This window comes from Protopterus annectens, chromosome 8.part1 (assembly GCF_019279795.1).
Source record: "Protopterus annectens isolate FY-2018-M chromosome 8.part1, PAN1.0, whole genome shotgun sequence".
Taxonomy (NCBI): Eukaryota; Metazoa; Chordata; order Ceratodontiformes; family Protopteridae; genus Protopterus; species Protopterus annectens.
This window is the reverse complement of record NC_056742.1, coordinates 138825929-138844490: the sequence shown is the minus strand read 5'-3', so window position 1 is coordinate 138844490 and position 18562 is coordinate 138825929. Positions and strand designations below refer to the sequence as shown.

Genomic DNA, 18562 nt, shown 5'->3' with positions numbered 1-18562 from the left:
GACAGAGATTCCAGAGCATTAGACAGATGGGGAAAGAAAGTATATACGTTTGCAACTTTAGCAATGACAGCCTTAAATTGCCATTCACATGCTAAAATATCAGCAATTTTTACTGTCTCAGTTAAAACAAAAAATGCTTCCAGAATCAGATCCTCCTAATTTTAAAGAAATGCAGGATTTATTGCATGCAGATGAACAAGTGGGAAAGTATACTTTGTAGTGTGGTTTTGATTCTCTAGAGGCCTCCTGCAGAGCAGCAGTTACAGGCTCTGTCATTAGAAGACATGCTTGGTTAAAAGAACATACGTTACCAGATCATGTTAAAGCAAAATTATTGGATGCACCTTTGCAGCAGGATGTGTTATTTGGAGTTAAGGCAGAAGAGGTACTAAAGAAAATGGAGGATAAGACAAAATCTATGCAAACAGTGAAGGATTTCTTGCAGGTTCAGCCTCCTAGATTTAGCAGAAACTGGCCAACTAAGAATTGGTCCTTTCCAATTACAGACAGACCTCAAAGGGGAAGATACAGATGTCCAAGAGGTAGAGGTCAAACACAAGGTCCTTACAAGCCTCGACAATGGGTTGCATCAGGCCAGAAAGAAGGGGAAGACAGGCCACAACCATATAAAAAGCAGCTCCAATGACTTCCCACTACAGCTGCCAAACAAATCCTTCTTGGCAGCCCCCTTGGGAGGAAAACTGGCACTCTTCTACCACAATTGGCAAATGACCACCAAAGACAAATGGGTTCTCAACATTGTATTTCAAGGTTACAGGTTACAGTTTCACACTCTGCCAAGGTTAAAAGGAATGCCAAATCTGCCACCAAATCAATGGGAGAGGCTCAAAAACAAATTACAGCACACATGGATATGAGAGCTATTCAAAAGGTACCATCACAGGCACAAGGACAAGGATTTTACTCAAGACTCTTTCTGGTACCCAGAAAGGACAAAGCCTGGAGGCCCATTCTGGATCTTTCATCTCTAAACACTTACCTGGATGTTCCGAATTTCAAAATGTTGACATTACAGCAGCTTCTTCCCATGCTGGGCAAGAAAGCTTGGCTCGTGACTTTGGACCTCAAAGAGGCATACCTGCATGTCCGTATCAGACAGAACTGCAGAAGATACCTCAGATTCATAGCTGGTTCAATGCACTACCAATTCTCTGCACTGCCCTTTGGCTTATCTACTGCGCCCAGGGTCTTCACAAAGTGCCTGGCACCAGTAATTGCATTTTGCATAACGAAAGGAATTCAAATTTATCTGTACCTGGATGACTGCCTGATTCAAGCAGAGAGCAAGGACATTCTTCTAAAGCATCTGGCATTTGTAAAAAAGTTAAGTTGCCTGGGGTACACAGTAAACGAAAAGAAATAAAAACTAGTGCCCTCACAAGAGATTATATTCCTAGGTACCAGCTTGAACACAACGGCCCAGATGGCTTATCTCACGCCAGACAAACAAGGACATCTGACTCACTACTTTCAATTGATGGCAACAAAGACCCAGCTCCCTGCAGGAAAAATTCTGCAGGCCTTGGGTTACATGGCATCCTGCATACTACTAATTCCATATGCCAGTGGTACCTAAAGAATGTATGGTCTCAACACTGTCAAAGTTTGGAAACAGTTATACCACTAATCCCTTGCCTTCAACAGGAGTTTCAATGGTGGGCTCAAGCTTGTCAATTCAACAAGGGACAGCCTTTTACACAACCCACAGCCAGGCAAACACTGACAACAGATGCATCGGATTACGCCTGGGGAGCACACATGGCAGGCAAATGTATTCAGGGCACGTGGACCGCAGAACAAAGGCACCTTCACATCAATCAAAAAGAGATGCTAGCTGTACAAAGTGCGCTTATAGCTTTCAAGGACCTGTTGCATGCAGGACAACTACTACTAAAGACAGACAACACCACAGTTACGTGGTACATAAACAAGCAAGGGGGCACTCACTCCTACCCCCTATGCAGACAAGCTATGACCTTATGGAACACAGCTATAAACATTCAAGTTCATCTGCAAGCGCAATTCCTGCCAGGAGAGAAAAACACACACTGGCAGACGACTTAAGCAGAAACATCATGGATCCCCACGAATGGGAGTTGAATCCACAAATATTCAGAATGATAACACAGAAATGGTGGAGCCCGGACATATATCTGTTTGCATCCCCAATAAACTGCCAGCTACAAAAATTCTGCACAAGGAGCTACCATCCACAGGCATGGAAATTGGATGCCCTCTCATTCAGCTGGGAGAACCTACAAGTATACACTTTCCCACCACTACCTCTCCTGCCAAAGGTACTCATAAAAGCTAGGCAGGAAGATCCAAAGATGATCCTGATTGCATCAGACTGGGTGGCCATTCTTAAAGAGCTTAGCACAAGAACCACCCTGGATTTTGCCTCAAATCCCACATCTGCTGACTCAGCACAACAAACAAATACTACACAGCCAGCTAAAGACCTTAAACCTAGTTGCATGGAAGATTCCTTAATCAAGCAAGCAATGCCTCTCTCCAAAGCTGTTACGGATGTCATTCTGGAGACCAGAAGGCCTAGTACCAAGAAAGCCTATTCGGATAAATGGAAGAGATTCTCTGCCTGGAACCAGGCTCACAACCCTGACCCTCTTGTCCCAAACATTCCTTAGATACTACAATACTTAACTGAGATGCTGGACAAAGGATTCTCCTTCTCATCCATCAAGATCCACGCCTCTGCCATCTCTGCTCATTACAACACGGATCCACCAGTTTTCTCTAATCCTCTGTTAAAACAGTACCTCAGAGGGGCTAAAAACATAAGACCGCCCCATAGAGCACCTACTCCAACTTGGGACCTCAACTTTGTTTTGGAGAAGCTAACTTTACCTCCTTTTGAACAAGCCAACACAGCAGAATTAAAATATATCTCTTGGAAAACTGCTCTGCTCCTGGCAATAACATCAGCACGAAGAGTTTCAGGATTACAGGCACTAATGGCAGTGGAACCTGTCCTCATTTTTCACCAGGACAGGGTGTCTTTATGAACTAACCCTACTTTTATGCCAAAGGTGGTATCCAGTGTGGCTCTAAACCAAACTATTCACCTGCCAACTTTTTATCCTAAACCACAGTTACGCTTCTACTTGGACAAAACCAAAGCTTTCAGAAAATCTGAGCAATTATTGGTAGCATATGCTGCAGGAGCACAGGGAAAAGCCATTTCAAAACAGACTATTTCAAAATGGATAGGACATTGTATATGTTTCTGCTACACATACCATGGAAAACCTGTGCCTAGCAGCATTAGATCTCACTCCTCCAGGGCAACAGCCACTTCAACTGCCTACCTCAGGGGAGTACCTACCAAGGATATTTTGGAAGCAGCAACTTGGAGTTCTGTGCACACCTTCACCAAGCATTACCATCTGCCTCTTTACTCTAAATCCAGAGCTGGCTTCCCCACTGCAGTGCTGCAGGACCTTATAGCCACCCCTAATGCCTTATAGGACCAGCCACCCTTCCTCAGCTTTGGGATTCCACCCAAGTGTAATAACTGCAGCAGTGTAACACGATGAACATAGTACAGTTTTGTACCTACCATAAATGTAGATGTTCGAGTGTAGACACTGCTGCAGTCCGGGTTACCCTCCCTCCTTCCCCTCGTACTGGCTGGTATGTACCTATGTCTTCTACTCTTACTACCTATGGGGAGTATTTGCTGGTAGCTGTAAGTTGTTTATTGCTTTCCTTATGTATGTTTTATTAGCAATTGGAATTGCCTACATATTTAGAGGCACCTGACATCTGGGGCAAGAAAAACTGAAGAAAATGGTGTCGACTGCATCTTATATACCCCTGTCGCACTGACGTCAGGGAGGAGGCGACAGCAACCGACGCCGGACCAAGACTTTGGAACTCTGGCCGACTGTGAGACCGCCTGATGGCAGGATAACCCAAGTGTAATGACTTCAGCAGTGTCTACGCTCGAACATCTACATCTATGGTAGGTACAAAACTGTACTTTTGTGGTGGGATAGTTGAAATCACCCATGAGTATGGTGTTGGTCTAAATTGTGTGTCTCTCCAATATATTCAAGTATGTGGTATGGACATAATGGGTCATAGACAGGGACTAGCTAGCAAGAATATCATATCCAACTTTACCTAAGGTTAGTTGGACATGGAGTAGCTTAAGCATGTCATATTATTTGACCAATCTTGAGGTGTGCTTACTTTTTACATAGATTGATAAACATCTGCCTTTTGTCCCTTCTTGTGCGGTAGCTTGTCTAAACATGTGAAGGCGTTATAGTCTTATACTGCTGGGGTGCCTTCCACAGCTTTAAACCCTGTCTGAGTAACTGCACAGATTCCGTCTCTCCCAGGATGAGGAGCGCTTCCAAGGAGTGGAAGTTTTAGTTGAGACTTCTAGCATTGAGCGGTAACATGTTTAGTTTTTGTGTAGAATTAACTATGTTGGAAGGTTTATCAGACTGGCATTGCCTAAAAAGCCACTATCGGAGTGGATAATGTTTTGGCCAGTATTCCAAAGGTTAGTGGAGACCGGTACAGACTATCCCTGGCAAAGTAGCATTGTCTATTGATCATGTCCTCCCAAGCTGACAAATATTGTAGCCCCCTAGAATGACACCAGTAACTAAGCCAATTGTTAAAGTCAATCATCTTTTGTTTATTATGGTATCATCCTTGGAGAAGGTAGAATGCTGCTCAATGCCAGGCTAATATCCGCCTAGAGCTCATAATCTGGAAGTTCTGTCATATCTCTCTTCATGTATAGTACAGGGAGGTACGTTTCAGGCCATTAACACCCACTTACACCATGACAGAGTCATACTAGTACTTGTGGTTCAATGTCCTGAGTGCATGTGTGAGCTGGTGTACCCTTTCCCCTGATAGGCAACTGACCATGACTGTCTCCTCGCTCAGCTTGGTGAGTGGGGCATCAGTGTGTCTCACAGTAGAGGCTCCAATGACCAGTATATTGTGCTGTGTGTCAGTTTGCATTAATGGCTTAGAGATTGACACATTGTGAGATATAGTTGCATGTGTCCTGGGAAGTGCTATCTTTGTAGGGTGTTCTGGAGGTTGCTGAGGCAGCATATAGAGGCCTTTGAGGTTTTGGTAGATTGCATTTAAGAGCCTTAGCATGTGTGAGTATATTTGTCTGATCCATAATAGGTGTAGTGTGTGTGTTACTGGCAACCTGTTTGGAGATATCTGTGTCTGTATGCAAGAGCTTTGCCTTCAAAGACAGTATAATTACATCTCTTGCGTACCGTGTCAGTCTGCTTAAGAATAAGGTGGTTTTCAGTAAACGTAAGACAGTTGCTACATTGTCTCAGAAGGCCCATTTCCACCAGACTGGCTACTGAGAAAGTAAGAAAGTGCATATCCATGGCTGTGGATCCTCTTTTTTTCTGATTTACGAGGGGTGGTGCAATCAGGGTTTGGTGATGTTGGTTTGGGAGAAGAGGTCTAAGATTGATCTAAAACAGCACTGTTTGGATAATGCTTCTCAGCAGGCAAACTAGCTGCTCTACATTCAGCTGTATACTTGAGAAAATGGCAGAGAACGTTTTATATAAAAATTTGCAACTCTAAGTGCCTGCATCTGTATAGGCACTGCAAACCACTGCTGCACAGCTCAACACAGTTTATAGAAGATGAATTGGAGAGAAATCCAGTCAGTAAAAATGGAGTTTAAGTGTATGTATAAGGCTCAAATCCTGCAGTGAAATGCAAACAGCAGCAATGCAGTTGAAATGGAATAATTGAGACTCCGATCCTGCAACAATTCACAATGCTCTCGTTATTTTGAGTGATATTGTAAGACTAGACTAAGTTCCCCCAGACTAAGTAAAATACAGGCAGAAAAAAATGCAGTAGATATGCAATAAATGGGGCTCATGTCCTGCAGCAACTCACAATTCTCTCACTATTGTAAATGATGCTACAAGACTAAGGGTCCCTAGACCAAGTAAAATGCAACAGTAAAATATAGTAGAAATGTAATAAGTGAGACAGATTCTGCAGCAATTCACAATTATCTCATTATTGTGAGTTATATAACAAGGCTAAGGTCATAGACCATGTAAAATGCAAGCAGGAAAAGGCAGTAAAAAGTAATAAATGAGGTTCAGATCCTGCAGCAATTCACAATTATCTCACTATATTGAAATACACTACAAGACTACAAGACTAGGCCTCCCAAACCAAGTAAAATGCAAACAGTAAACAAAACACTAAATAAGGCTCAGATACTGCAGCAACTCGTAATTCTCCCGTTGCTGTGAGGGATTCTACAAGATTAAGGTCCCTGACCAAGTTAAAAATGCAAACTGATTACCTTTGGTTAAAACAAGGAAAATTGCAGAAAAGAACAGTCCACAGTTCAGTTCAACGCACTGAATTTTGCAGTGTGCACTAGCTGAAATGAGATTATATGAAATAGAGGCTAACTCAAATTTTGAGTCTAATGGGGAGTGCCTTATCAGTGTGAGTTATCAGTGACCAGTATAATTAGAACTGCAAGGGGCTTGCAAACCCTAATTTAGTAAAAAGTAGGGTAAGACAACTAAAACATCATTAAGTTTCTAGAAAATGCAGTAAAAGAGACATTTTAAACCCAGAACTCGTGTAGCTGAAGAGAAATGTAGGTGAATGCCTTAAATAAGAAAACTGTTGCCTAGTTCCTCGATTGAATTCCTATTTCATCAATGAATTCAAAAGGAATGTTTCCTAACTGACCCGAATGCGCAACTTTTAAGACTTCAAGAAAAAAATCCTTTGCGGTAAAACAAAGTTTAAAATATACCACACTTATTATAATAAGACCAAAAAAATAATGGAAATATCCAAACCTTAAATGTAGAAAATCCAAAAATCAATTGAGTCAAACAGCAGTTTTAAACTCAGATCTCTCACATCCTTCAGCTGTACATGTTTTACTATCCAGTATTACTATACCCAAGGGTGGACAGTATTTGTATACTAATAGGATTGTCTGAATCTTCTTCCATCTTTTTCAAAAATAATTCTGTTTCTGTTTTGTAATTTAAATGTTATGTTACACCTGTGGTAACCATCAGTCTTGGGAGGAAGAAACTATACTGTATCCTGCCTTGGTTAGAATTGCTTCCTGTTTTACATCACTGCTGATATTCCTTTCTGTGGCTGCCCTTTCCTCACAACTTGAATATTATTTGCTCCTTCCATACTCTTACATATTTCTTTATTATTAATTTTATTTTTATGGGGTTATGGGACATTTACCATGCAAACCATCCTCATCCTTCCCATTGCATTGCTTTCTGCAGTAAACATTCTAGCCATTATTTGACTGTTGCTGTAAAAGGCCATTTTTCCAAACTAATTGCATTTTTGTAGCACTTTATTTAGAATTTACTGATTGTAGCTGTCACAAAAGGAAATACTAGCAGCCCAGATATCTGGAATTTTGTAAATAATTCTATGTCATTTCTGAATATTGATATGATTAATACAGAAGTGTGTGTAAAGGTGTAAGGTACTGAGCTAAAATGTAACCACAGCTTATCCTGCTGGCTTAGAATAGAAATGTATATAAACTATTGTAATTGTGTAAATATATATGTTTTAACAGTAAAAACTAGAACATAGAGGGTTAACTTGCAAAACTTCAAGAAAATAAGTTGAAATTAAATTGTTTAACGATTGTGCTATAAAGGTTATCTGTCGGTTTCAGTTCAGTAACAAGACACAATGTCTAGAGCTAAATCTTTTTGTTTTGTCTTAGAAGATAAGTAATTACTAGGTTTGAGAGGCATAAGTGTTTTATTTCTTTATGAATTCCTAGCGCTGCACAGCTCTGAGCAAACATCTGATGGATATATATTTGGATGTTAACTTCTGTTAGTTTCTGACAAAAGGGGTTTAGCTTGGGAACTGTTGTCAGGTGATAAAAAGTGATGTCATCCAAACTAACCCAGCAGTAATATTTGATATTAATTTAAGAACTCCCTGGTGGGGGGGGGGCATTTTGTATCTTGTCTTTGACCTAGAAACATCCACTCATCACCATCTTGTAGCACTTGCATTGCTATAAAGTTTTTAGGGCATAGTAACTCTTTTAGATTCAGATAAGAATATAGTAAAGTATAGCTTAGATGTTTTCTTTATTTATTTGAGACTGTCCTGCAATGTTGTTTTAAATATTTCCTGTGATTTTGAACTCTGAAGTCTCTGTGAATACATATTTAGTATTGTCTTGTTCTTTTATTATTAAATATGTTTAAACTTTTTTGTTATGGCTGGTCTGTGCAGAGATATTTAGAGTACTTGCATATCTATTTGGTGACACTGTACAGGCCACTCTTAAATAGCCTAGCCCTTGGTCAGACTACCATTTGGATAATAGTAACATTACACAGTAGGAATGGACATCCTTTGTTAAGGGCCTTAAGTAGCTAATAAAGAGTTGGCTGGTGGCAGTCAGAACTACCTTATAGTATGGGCAGTAGTGGGCATAGCTAATAAACCTGCGCCAGCCTTTCCCAGGTGTGTGTGTGTGCGCTTGTATATCAATCAAATCTCAGTATGTGTGTGTCAGCTACTTGGGCAGGGACATGAAACACTGGTTGGACAGAGAGGCTGGTTTGGCTTGGCCACTCAGCTGATATCTCAACCCTGTAGGTGTGCCAGTGGGAAGTCTTATCAGGGATCTGAAGAAAGAGGGAGCAACCAGCCCCAGACTGATTGTGATCTCTGTGTGCTCTTAAGAGAAATTGCACTTTACTGTGTGTGTACTTGTCATCCTTCCAGTGTGTACATCCCCCACTGTTACCAGTGATGAGGATTGAGGCTCCTTCATTACCGGGGCCAGTGCAGGGGCATCACAGTAGCCACTTGAGATGCAGTTGTTGGTCATCACTACATACAGTCTGAATTTCCATTTGAAGAGTACTGTGTTCTATGGAAAAATGTTTTTCAGGGCATTTTTTTCCTGATTCCCCTTTTCAGGCATGTCTTTCTCTCCTTCCTTTCTTATTGTTATGTCACTGCTTGGGATTCTACCAAGCAAAATATTTCAGTCGTCCAAGTACTTCACCATATCAGCCAGTCTACAATTGGACCTTATGCAGTAATTTTTTCCCGACCCTCTGCCCCCTTTTTATTGATGGTCTGCTATCCTGTTGGTCAGTCGGCAGAGTTTCACTACAAGTAGTATTTTAAGAGAGTAAACCCATTGCAGAGGGCCATCTCGAGTATCATATTAGTATATGGTGAGTGCTCACAATAGTCCTATATCATAGGAGTGTGGGGAACATGGTAGGCAAGCAGTAATATAGTCGATAACATGCCTAGCCATATCACCTTTAAACATACAAACTTAGAAATTCTTAGCACACTTTTCAAGCACTTATTAGTATTTGAAGTATACTTTTTAGACTTGTGGTATAATATAGTTTTCTGTACTTAATATTTCAGTCTACACATTTCACCCTGTTTCCTACCTAAGACATTTACTGCATTGTGTATTAGCATGCTGAAAGTGCATTACAAGTCCTCCTGTGATTTGAATTTATTCAAGTCTCTTCTGCTTAATTTCAGGGTCCCTTGAAACCAAGGAAGATCAGGATGGCACCGCTTTATCTATTCACTCAAGACCCTCTACCACTTCCTCAGGAAACAGAACCCGGTAAGAAAATTCTATTAGTTTCATGATTTTTTTATTAAAATGTTTAGATGGAGAAAAAGAAATACAAAAGAAAATTTGCAATGAAATAAGAAAGGAAATCAAAGAAATAAGAAAGAAAATTTGTAATGAAATAAGAAAGGAAATCTGCTATGAAATATCCAGCTTTTGATCATGCTTTGCTGTCGTAACCCAGGAAAGCAGGAGTTAAGTCAAAAGAAGAAGAATCCAGTTAGGTAAATATTTAAAATGAAAATGTAGCTATTTTAAAGGGCATGCCTTGAATAAAGTTTCTCAAGTATGTTTTCTGATTTTACCTCTTACCAGGTAGCAATAGATTTTATCCATACTTGTAATGCATTCAAGAAATTTGTTCAGCCATTTACTGGTGAGATAAACATTCTTATTTCGTTAGTATGCTTTCTGCAGGCTAGTCCATATCGATCACTTTACTTGAATGGGATGACTCATTAAAAGTGCACCCTTTCTTCAGTGTTGTGTGGTCCTAGATTTAGTATATTTAGGGAGAAGTGGTGAGTCTGCCTCATGGTTTGGTGCAGGGGGGCAGAGTCCCCTCAATGTGTTCCTAAGTTGTGGGACTTTATTAGGAGCACTTTTAATGAGTTAGCCAACTCAGCAAATGTGTTCTTGATGAAAAAAGATGTAAACCTTTTTTCTTCAGAAATGCTGTCCACAGCTTTTCATTTTTTTGAACTTTCCACCCCCATCTTGATATCATCTCTTTTGTCTTCCTTTCTCCTGTATCTGTTCATAGCTTAGGTGGTACACTGAAGTCACCAAAAGGAAGTTTCTTCTTCTTATTAATGGTATATGCGACTCTGAGCTATCTGCATTTAGCAATATTTTCAAATATCTTTATAGGTGACGGCTTACACTTATGCCCAAATACTAGTTGTATTATATCTCATGTACGAAGCTGCTAGGTAACTGAAAAGGATATTACTATTCTTAGCCATGTCTTTGCAAAATAGCATCATGCTCCATCTCTATCCCCTGACAATAGATGGTAGACAAAAAAAAAATTTTTCCATCCCGTTAAGACCTTTTATTTGTTTATTTTTATTTGTTAACTGGGTGGGTTGGCTGTTATGACTCAGTTTATTTTAGTTTTTGTTACACCAATGAAAATTAATAACATTAACCAGGAAAGATTAAACAAGCATTCAGTAGTGCCAGATGCTGGCATGCACTGGAGATAAAAGGGAAGGAATGAGCAGCTGCCATGGACTAGCTGCATCACTTCAGCTATCTACTGGTACTGAGCCAAACGTTATTCTATAGAGCTATGAATGAGTAAAGACTGGCAGAATGCGAATGTAATGAAACTTCACAATATTTAGGGAACAAAGTTCAAAATATGAAATTATAATCTAAAAGATTTATTTATTTTACATTATTTATTTACTTACTTTTTTTAACTGGGATATGACACTAGACATCCCAGAAACATTTCCTACTAGAGGCAGTGTTAGTGTGGTACCTTCATGTCAGAGTTGATGGGACCATACCTCCCAACCGTACCGAATTACTCAGTTTTTATCGAGTTTTGAGGTTCATTTAATGGGGTGCCACAATTCCCGAGTGGCACCCCTAAATTTCTGAATTTCCCTGCTTTTTTATTTGAATTGTTTTGGCTTTTTGAGCTGACGACATCACGTGCGTGATGACATCAGCTCTGTGAAATGGCCTGCCAGCCTGTCGGAATTGAGCTCCACAACATGCATGCACTTCTGGTTGTGAGAGAATGGAATGAGAGTTTCTTAGCTGTTAATGGATAGCTGCAAGCTGGTTGCTGGGAACAGAACAAGCCACGAGGGTAGCATGGTGTGTGTGTGTGTGTGTGTGTGTGTGTGTGTGTGTGTGTGTGTGTGTGTGTGTGTGTGTGTGTGTAAAATGCCCCAGGTGAATATACCTGGTAGCTAGAGGTACTCAGGCTCAAACCCTGTACTTGGGTATAGGTAACAAAAGCCTAAAGTCCCTACCCACTACCATTTGTGAAAACTTTCCAGATGTATGCCTCATATTTTTGTTCTGTTCCTCATAAAATCTGTGAAAGATTGAATTCACTAAATAATGACAGGCATTTGAATTTCAGACTTCATATTCTTCAGAAAATAAATGGTAGCGCAAAACCTTTTATTCTAGCAATTTTCCAAGTTTATAAGATCAGTATTTGAAATGTGTCCTTATTTTTGTGGCTGTATTCCCCCATTATTGGCTTTGTCCAGGTTTTCTTTGTGCTAAGAGGTTGAGAGCTATGGTAAGAAGTGAGAACTGAATTCTGTATTCCCCCATTATTTGCTTTGTCCAGGTTTTTTGTGCTAAGAGATTGAGAGCTATGGTGAGAAGTGAGAACTGAATTTAGCCGTTTAAGTTTCAGTCTTCCAGTCTTTCAGGAAACTGCTGATTTGGCATAGTGGTATGTTGCTCTGACTGTAATGCACAGGGTCCTGGGTTCAAAACTTGGCAGAGAAGAGTGTGTGTGTGTGTGTGTGTGTGTGTGTGTGTGTGTGTGTGTGTGTGTGTGTGTGTGTGTGTGTGTGCGAAAGTAGACTTTTATGATGGAAATATTCTGAATTGGGCAGTTTTGTCATTATGGGTTCATCCATTTTGTTTCATTCCCTACTGGAAAAATGTTCATACAATAAATTTAAAATGTGCTCTAAGTCTAACGAGTCTGCTGTATTATACAAGGAATATAATTTAATAAAGTCAGGAAGGTGGATCAAGGAACACATGTATGTTTCTTGTTTTGTGTTCAAGGGGCCTGTGATTTAAAAATAACCCAAAGGTAATCTTTTTCCACCACTGGCCAGATGCATTTTTTTTTTGGATGTGGTGTGGGTTTCAATGCTGTTTCAATGAATATGAGTTTCAAGGGCAGAGAAGTTTTAATGTTAAGTCTATTTTTATTGTGAGACAGTATTGCTTTGGTTAGCAGATGTGTATTAGTGTTTGTGCATTGTGCTATAAAATGTAAAAATAAAATCCAAATGATCATTATAGAAGTAAAGCAGTATGCACATTAGTGTTTATGGTAAATGGGGAGAAATAGCCAGGTAATGGGACATTGGAATGGCTGCAGGGGGACACTGGTGCCATATTTTGGTTGTCTGTTCTTCAGTTTGCATTTGAAAGGTGGTATCCCACAATTCCATTTGAGTGGGTGGGGTTATGTAATTGTGTATGCAAATTTTGTTAATCAGCATGCAGATTTGTACCTATTTTTCATGGGCCTTATCCAGATTCTTGATGTTTCCAGGTTGAGAAGTATGGATGGGATATTATGAACAGTTAGGGGCTGCAGAGGTGAGCTCCATTTATATTTCTTCTGAAGTTAACGTATGTATGAAGTCTAAGCTTGTGTAGGTGGTCATTTGGATGGAAGGTGGGCTCCTCTGAAGAGTCTTAACACATTGATCTTATGGATTTTCTGGTGACCATATTGTATTCTTTATGGACTGAAATTATGGAGCATGTTGAGACAGAAAACTCAAAATCTTTTTTATGCTGCTGAATCTGTTGCATGGGACTTGCCTACTTAGACTTGGGAGCCAAAATGAAAGGTTGCAGCTACTGAAAAGAGACTTTGTTTCTTGGACCTGATAAAGTAGCTTCTATTGCACTAACACATCTTTGATATGCTGTTGTTGCTGATGCCAGGATTTCTTCTCAATAGCTGCAGGAGCAAAGATTCATTATGCATTTTAAGCATTCTGGTGGAGCAGAGACAACAAGACTGGTATTATTTTTGACAGTAATGTCATTTGGTTTTAAGCCACAACATATTCCTGCCTTGATTTATGTACCTAACAAACCTGACTTGACTTAGCCTTTGAGGTTCTGGTAGTCCCGGACATGTGTTTGAAAAAACTGGGTGCTTGTAAATCTTAAGTACTATTGACAGAGTTTGGCTGTGTAAAATTAGCGACTAAAAAGAGGTGTTTATTTCTTTTTTTTTTAGAACTCGAGACTAACAGCTCAGCACATTCAGTCTGTTTTTGAGACGTCATGTGCTTCTCTGCATTTTGTCAGAAGCATAATGGTCAGATCTGATTTGTAGATTTGGGTGTGGGAGCTCTCCACTGATTTCCATACTGAAAACTCTAAGCTGTGTTGCATTCTAAAAATCGTTGCTATTCTGAGTTGGCATTATATTGCTCATTGTGTGTGTCAGCCTCTCGTTTGTTGTACTTTAAATTACTCTTCTCATTTGTCAAAATATTGTTCTAAATACTTTTGTACACTGTGTAAGGGAATTGTATTTTTTGAAGTGCAGTAGATGTGTACAGACATGGCATTTTTGACTAGGTTATTTAATTAAACAGCCTTGCAAGCTTCCTACTTTTGAACAGGATGCCTCACTTTGTAGTTAATAATGAGCTTGCAGATCCTTCTAGTAATGATCTGATTATAGTCTTTGAGGAAGGATCACTATTTGAATCCCATGATACTCCTTCTCTTTCTAATCTAGATTTTGGGGTAGGTGAGGAGTCTTTAGTTGAGGAGACTGGTGTTAGTAAGGTTGAAGTTGTCTGTTGGGGCACAGATTCATAAGATACTGTATAGTACAGGTGCAAATACCATTATGATCCTCACCACTGAGGAATTTGTCCATAAATGGTAATAGTGGTAGTTACTAGGCATGCAGTCCAAGAGAATACACAGGAGCATAGCCTGGCCTAGTTTTCCATTTGCTTCTAGGCACTGCCTAAATGACTTGACCAGAACTGCATCAAAGGCACATGAAGGCTGAGAGAATGAAATCCTGGATGATAGGAAGCAGATAGTTAAACACTCATAGCCTTAATTCTTTGCTCTAACAACCAGTTTTACATCACTTTTTATTGTTTGCCCTTGTATTCAGTACCTCTCAACATCTTAGAGCAAGAAATTTGGACAAAGCCATAAATAAAAGTGGACAAAGGCCCAAAAATAGGGACAGTTTTTAAATATTACTCTTACAAACGTGGAAAGTTGATAGAATAACAGGTTTTGTATTAGCATGAATTTTCTGAAGGATATAAATACTGAAACTCATATGTCTGTCATTATTTTCTAACTTCAGTTTTTAATGATTTGTCAGAAAACCACAATTTTATGAAAAACGGACCAAAATATGGTAAAAATATGGACATTCTGCAAAAATTTGTACAGTTGAGAGGCATGTATTCAGTAGATTTGAGAGGGGGATGTTTATGCATTTTGTTTTCTTCTGTGTTCTCTTTCTTTAGGTATGATGTGCTTTGGATGTTATGGGACTGGGAATGTATCAACTGAATAGTTTGTTACTGTAATTTTTTATATAAAAAGTATGGTTAGAAGGTTATGGATCTCTCTTATATAATAAGAAGTGGAGTACTGAACAGACTGCATCTGACTTGCATTTTCATGAGGGATTGTACAAATTGTTATGGCTGAAAGCTGTTTGTTTTGCTTTATAGCTTTGTTGTTAATTGTAATCAAAATCAATATGGAATAACTGCTGGTAGGTGTCAGAGTGGTATGAAACAGTGAGAGGTTCAGGAGTGTGGAGGGCTGTTTAGAATGTGCTAAAGTCATTTTATTTGATTCAGGTCATGTGTCAGCTCAACATTGACTTCATTTATACAATATATCTAATTCCCAAGCTGACAGTGATTCACTTTGGGCTCTTTTTGTGGAAAGAATCTAGCAACACATTGAAATGGTAGAAGCTCCTGACTTTCAGAAGACCTGGACATAAAATTGCAATTTAGTGCATTCCAGTTGTATTTTAGCTCTAAATAAACTGCAAAATGTGACTGACTTGGTTCTGGGATGTCTTTGAGATGTTTTTTTTTCCTGTGATTTCTGTGATTTCTGGATGTATTTGGCTTCAGGAAGTTTCAGGAGCCAATCAGCTTCTTATAAAGTTTGCAGAACTTGTCCAAGCTAGACCTAGGCTACAAGCAGTGACTAGATGCTGCAGCTATAAACATACCCACTCTGGAAGATTGGAGTTTTTTTGCTATGGTGTAATTTATTGTAACAAATTATCCCCATGGATAGATACACATCTTGCAGATATTATTGCACCATTAGTAATTGCAGTATATCATGCTCGTAAGGATTATTGCCCATTTTCTTAAACAAATTATTTATGAAATTAGCCTGGAAATTGAAGCTGCCTTACAACATGTAGTAGCCAGTTTTGATCTTTAAAAAGAGTGCTTCTTGGTCCAGCTATACTGGTTATGACCTACATTTAAGTTGGAGAAAGGCAGTTCAGCTATGGACCAGGAAAGTTTTTTTTTTTTTGTTTTTAAGAAGAGATATCTGAACTTTGAAAGTACTACCAAGATACTGAAAAGTAATACATCAAATACAGATTGGGGATCCAGACAGGGAGCTTGGGTAGGGATAATTAATTTGCCTGATGAATAGTGACAGCTTAAACATTTTGATATATATTTTTTGTGTAAACTGGTGTGCTGAGTGCTCTAACCCAAAAAGGCTTGAGAGACAGATTTGGATGAGTCCACAGAGCCAAGGGCTGGTCCAGTAGCAGGTAAGAAAAGGTCATTTACACACACACGCACACAACAATGTGTGGCAGTCAAATCTACATACCCACTCTCACACCACTCATACAGAGCAGATGTAGCAGTCTGATTTATATGTACACATAGCAGCACATTTGGTCATACTCCCACACTTACACACACACATGCACACACTCACTGGTACTCCTGTGTTTTATTTACTAGGCAATTAATACCGCATATAGAAAGGTGTGTACCTCTTGGCTTCTGAACTAAGCAGCATCAGAAACATTTGGATGTCCTTCAAGGATGCATCTGCAGTCCTAACATATGGGTTGTCCTGCCTCAGGCAGCCCTTCGGTTGGCCGGATTCCAAAGTCTGGGTCTGGCTTTGGCTGATGTCGCACTCCACCCGACGTCATAGCTGCTGTTTATTGGGTATAAAGGCATCAGCCGACGCCATTTTCCTCAGTCTTTCTTGCTGCGTGGTGCCCGAAGCAGAAGCTGTTCACAAGTGCCGGTCGGTCAGATCCAGAGATTTCTACTACCGAAGACTTCTAAAAAGCTAAGTACCCCGTTGGGGACTCTTTCTTGCCTCAGCCGATGTCAGAAAAAGTAAATAATTGTTTAACTTGTGGGAAACAAATACCTCATAAGGATTTCCACTCTTACTGCCTTCCTTGCTTAGGCCTAGACCACGACGTATCAGCTTGTCTAGCCTGTGCTTCCTTCAACCGACGAACGCTTAGACGTTGGTCGGAGTTTGCAGAGGAGTTTTTTGGTCCCACTTTTGCTTACAAAATGCCGTCGGAGACTCCGACTACACAAATAGCTAAAAAGCGCAAGGAAAAGGACCAACACTCACGGTCCGCAGTTTCGACTGAAACCGCGGTTAGGCCAACCGCGAGTGTCTCGGTTTCGGCTGAAACCGAGTCCTCGGTTCTTCCTTCTACCAAAAGCATGCCTCCTATAGCCGAGGCCTCACAGACAATGGTCGAATCTGCTACTGATATTACTGCTACAGAAGCAGGCTCCCAAGATTTGTCGAATACTGTTCCTTTAGACATATCTACCCCTGCACGTGGGGCTGCTAGACCCCCTGCTTCTATGTCCATCAAGGCTTTTGCCAGGGCTAAAGCAGCTAAATCTTCTAAGGCCTTACCTGCTAAAACTACCCCACATAGGCCTACCTCTAGTTCACAAATAGCCTGGCTGAGGATCTCATTTCTTTGATCAGGGGATCACAACCTCACCCAGACAGGGCCTCTCAGCCCCCTTCAGATAAGAGGCCTAGGACTGAACCCCCGGAACCTGTCTCTACAGACTTTTCCTCGGAGGACTCAGACATTACAGACCCTCAGGAAGGCCCATATTCTCTTTATGAGGATTCTGATGCAGAAGACTCCATTCCTTCTGCTTCTCCTCCTGAGGAATTTTCTTTTGGGGAAACCTTACATGCTATGAGGGAGCATTTCCAATGGCAGGGCCAGGATTTTTCAGATTCAAGGAAAAGGCTAAGGACCTTCTTACACTTACCACAGCATAGGCCTTTAGCCATTCCTCCAGTACTAACAGTAGTTGACAATGCATTTAATGATGCCTGTACTGCTCCTGATTCTCTTCCTCCGGCCCCTGCCAAGCCTGACAGATATTACAGGGTCCCGGACACACACTACCATTTGTATAAGGCTCCTGTTGCAGATCCAGAAACCATTTCACAGGGCCCGAAAGGTGTGGCAGCTGCTTCTGCCAAAAACCCTCTTCCCTCTGATAGGGAATCTAGAGCATTAGAGAGATGGGGTAAAAAGGTTTATTCTTCTGCTGCTCTTTCGGCTAGGGCCTTAAACTGTCAATTTCACATGATTCAATATCAGGAATTTTTGTTAGACCAGCTAAATAAAAAACTGTCCTCTCCTGAACCTATAGACCGCAAGTCTCTTCAGGATTTGGTACATAACTCTCAGCAGGTCAGTAACCATTTCTTAAAATGTGGCTATGATGCACTGGAGGCTTCCTTTAGATCAGCTATGACTGGAACAGTGATTCGCAGACATGCATGGTTAAAAGAACAGTCCTTACCAGATCATGTTAAATCAAAACTCCTAGATGCTCCCATGGAGAAACAAAGTTTGTTTGGCTCCCCTGCACAGGAGGTTCTGAAGAAGGTGGAAGAAAAAGCAAAATCTGTCCAAACAGTCAAGGATTTCTTACAGGTCCAACCTCCGAGGTTTAGCAGAAATTGGCCTTCGAAGAATTGGTCCTTTCCAGACAACTCCAGAGCACAGAGAGGCAGAAATAGACGCCCAAGAGGCAGAAATCAATCTAGGGGTGCCTACAGGGG

General features: G+C 40.4%; 1 protein-coding gene across 4 annotated transcripts in view; it reads left to right on the top strand.

The window, feature by feature from the left end:
* WWP2 (WW domain containing E3 ubiquitin protein ligase 2) overlaps positions 1-18562 on the top strand; it is a 1859587-nt gene that overhangs the window by 670373 nt on the left and 1170652 nt on the right. For all 4 annotated transcript variants that reach the window (XM_044081781.1, XM_044081779.1, XM_044081780.1 and 1 more), the window contains one exon: positions 9613-9700. In XM_044081781.1, coding sequence (XP_043937716.1) covers positions 9613-9700 — 88 coding nt within the window. The remainder of the gene's footprint in view (positions 1-9612; positions 9701-18562) is intronic.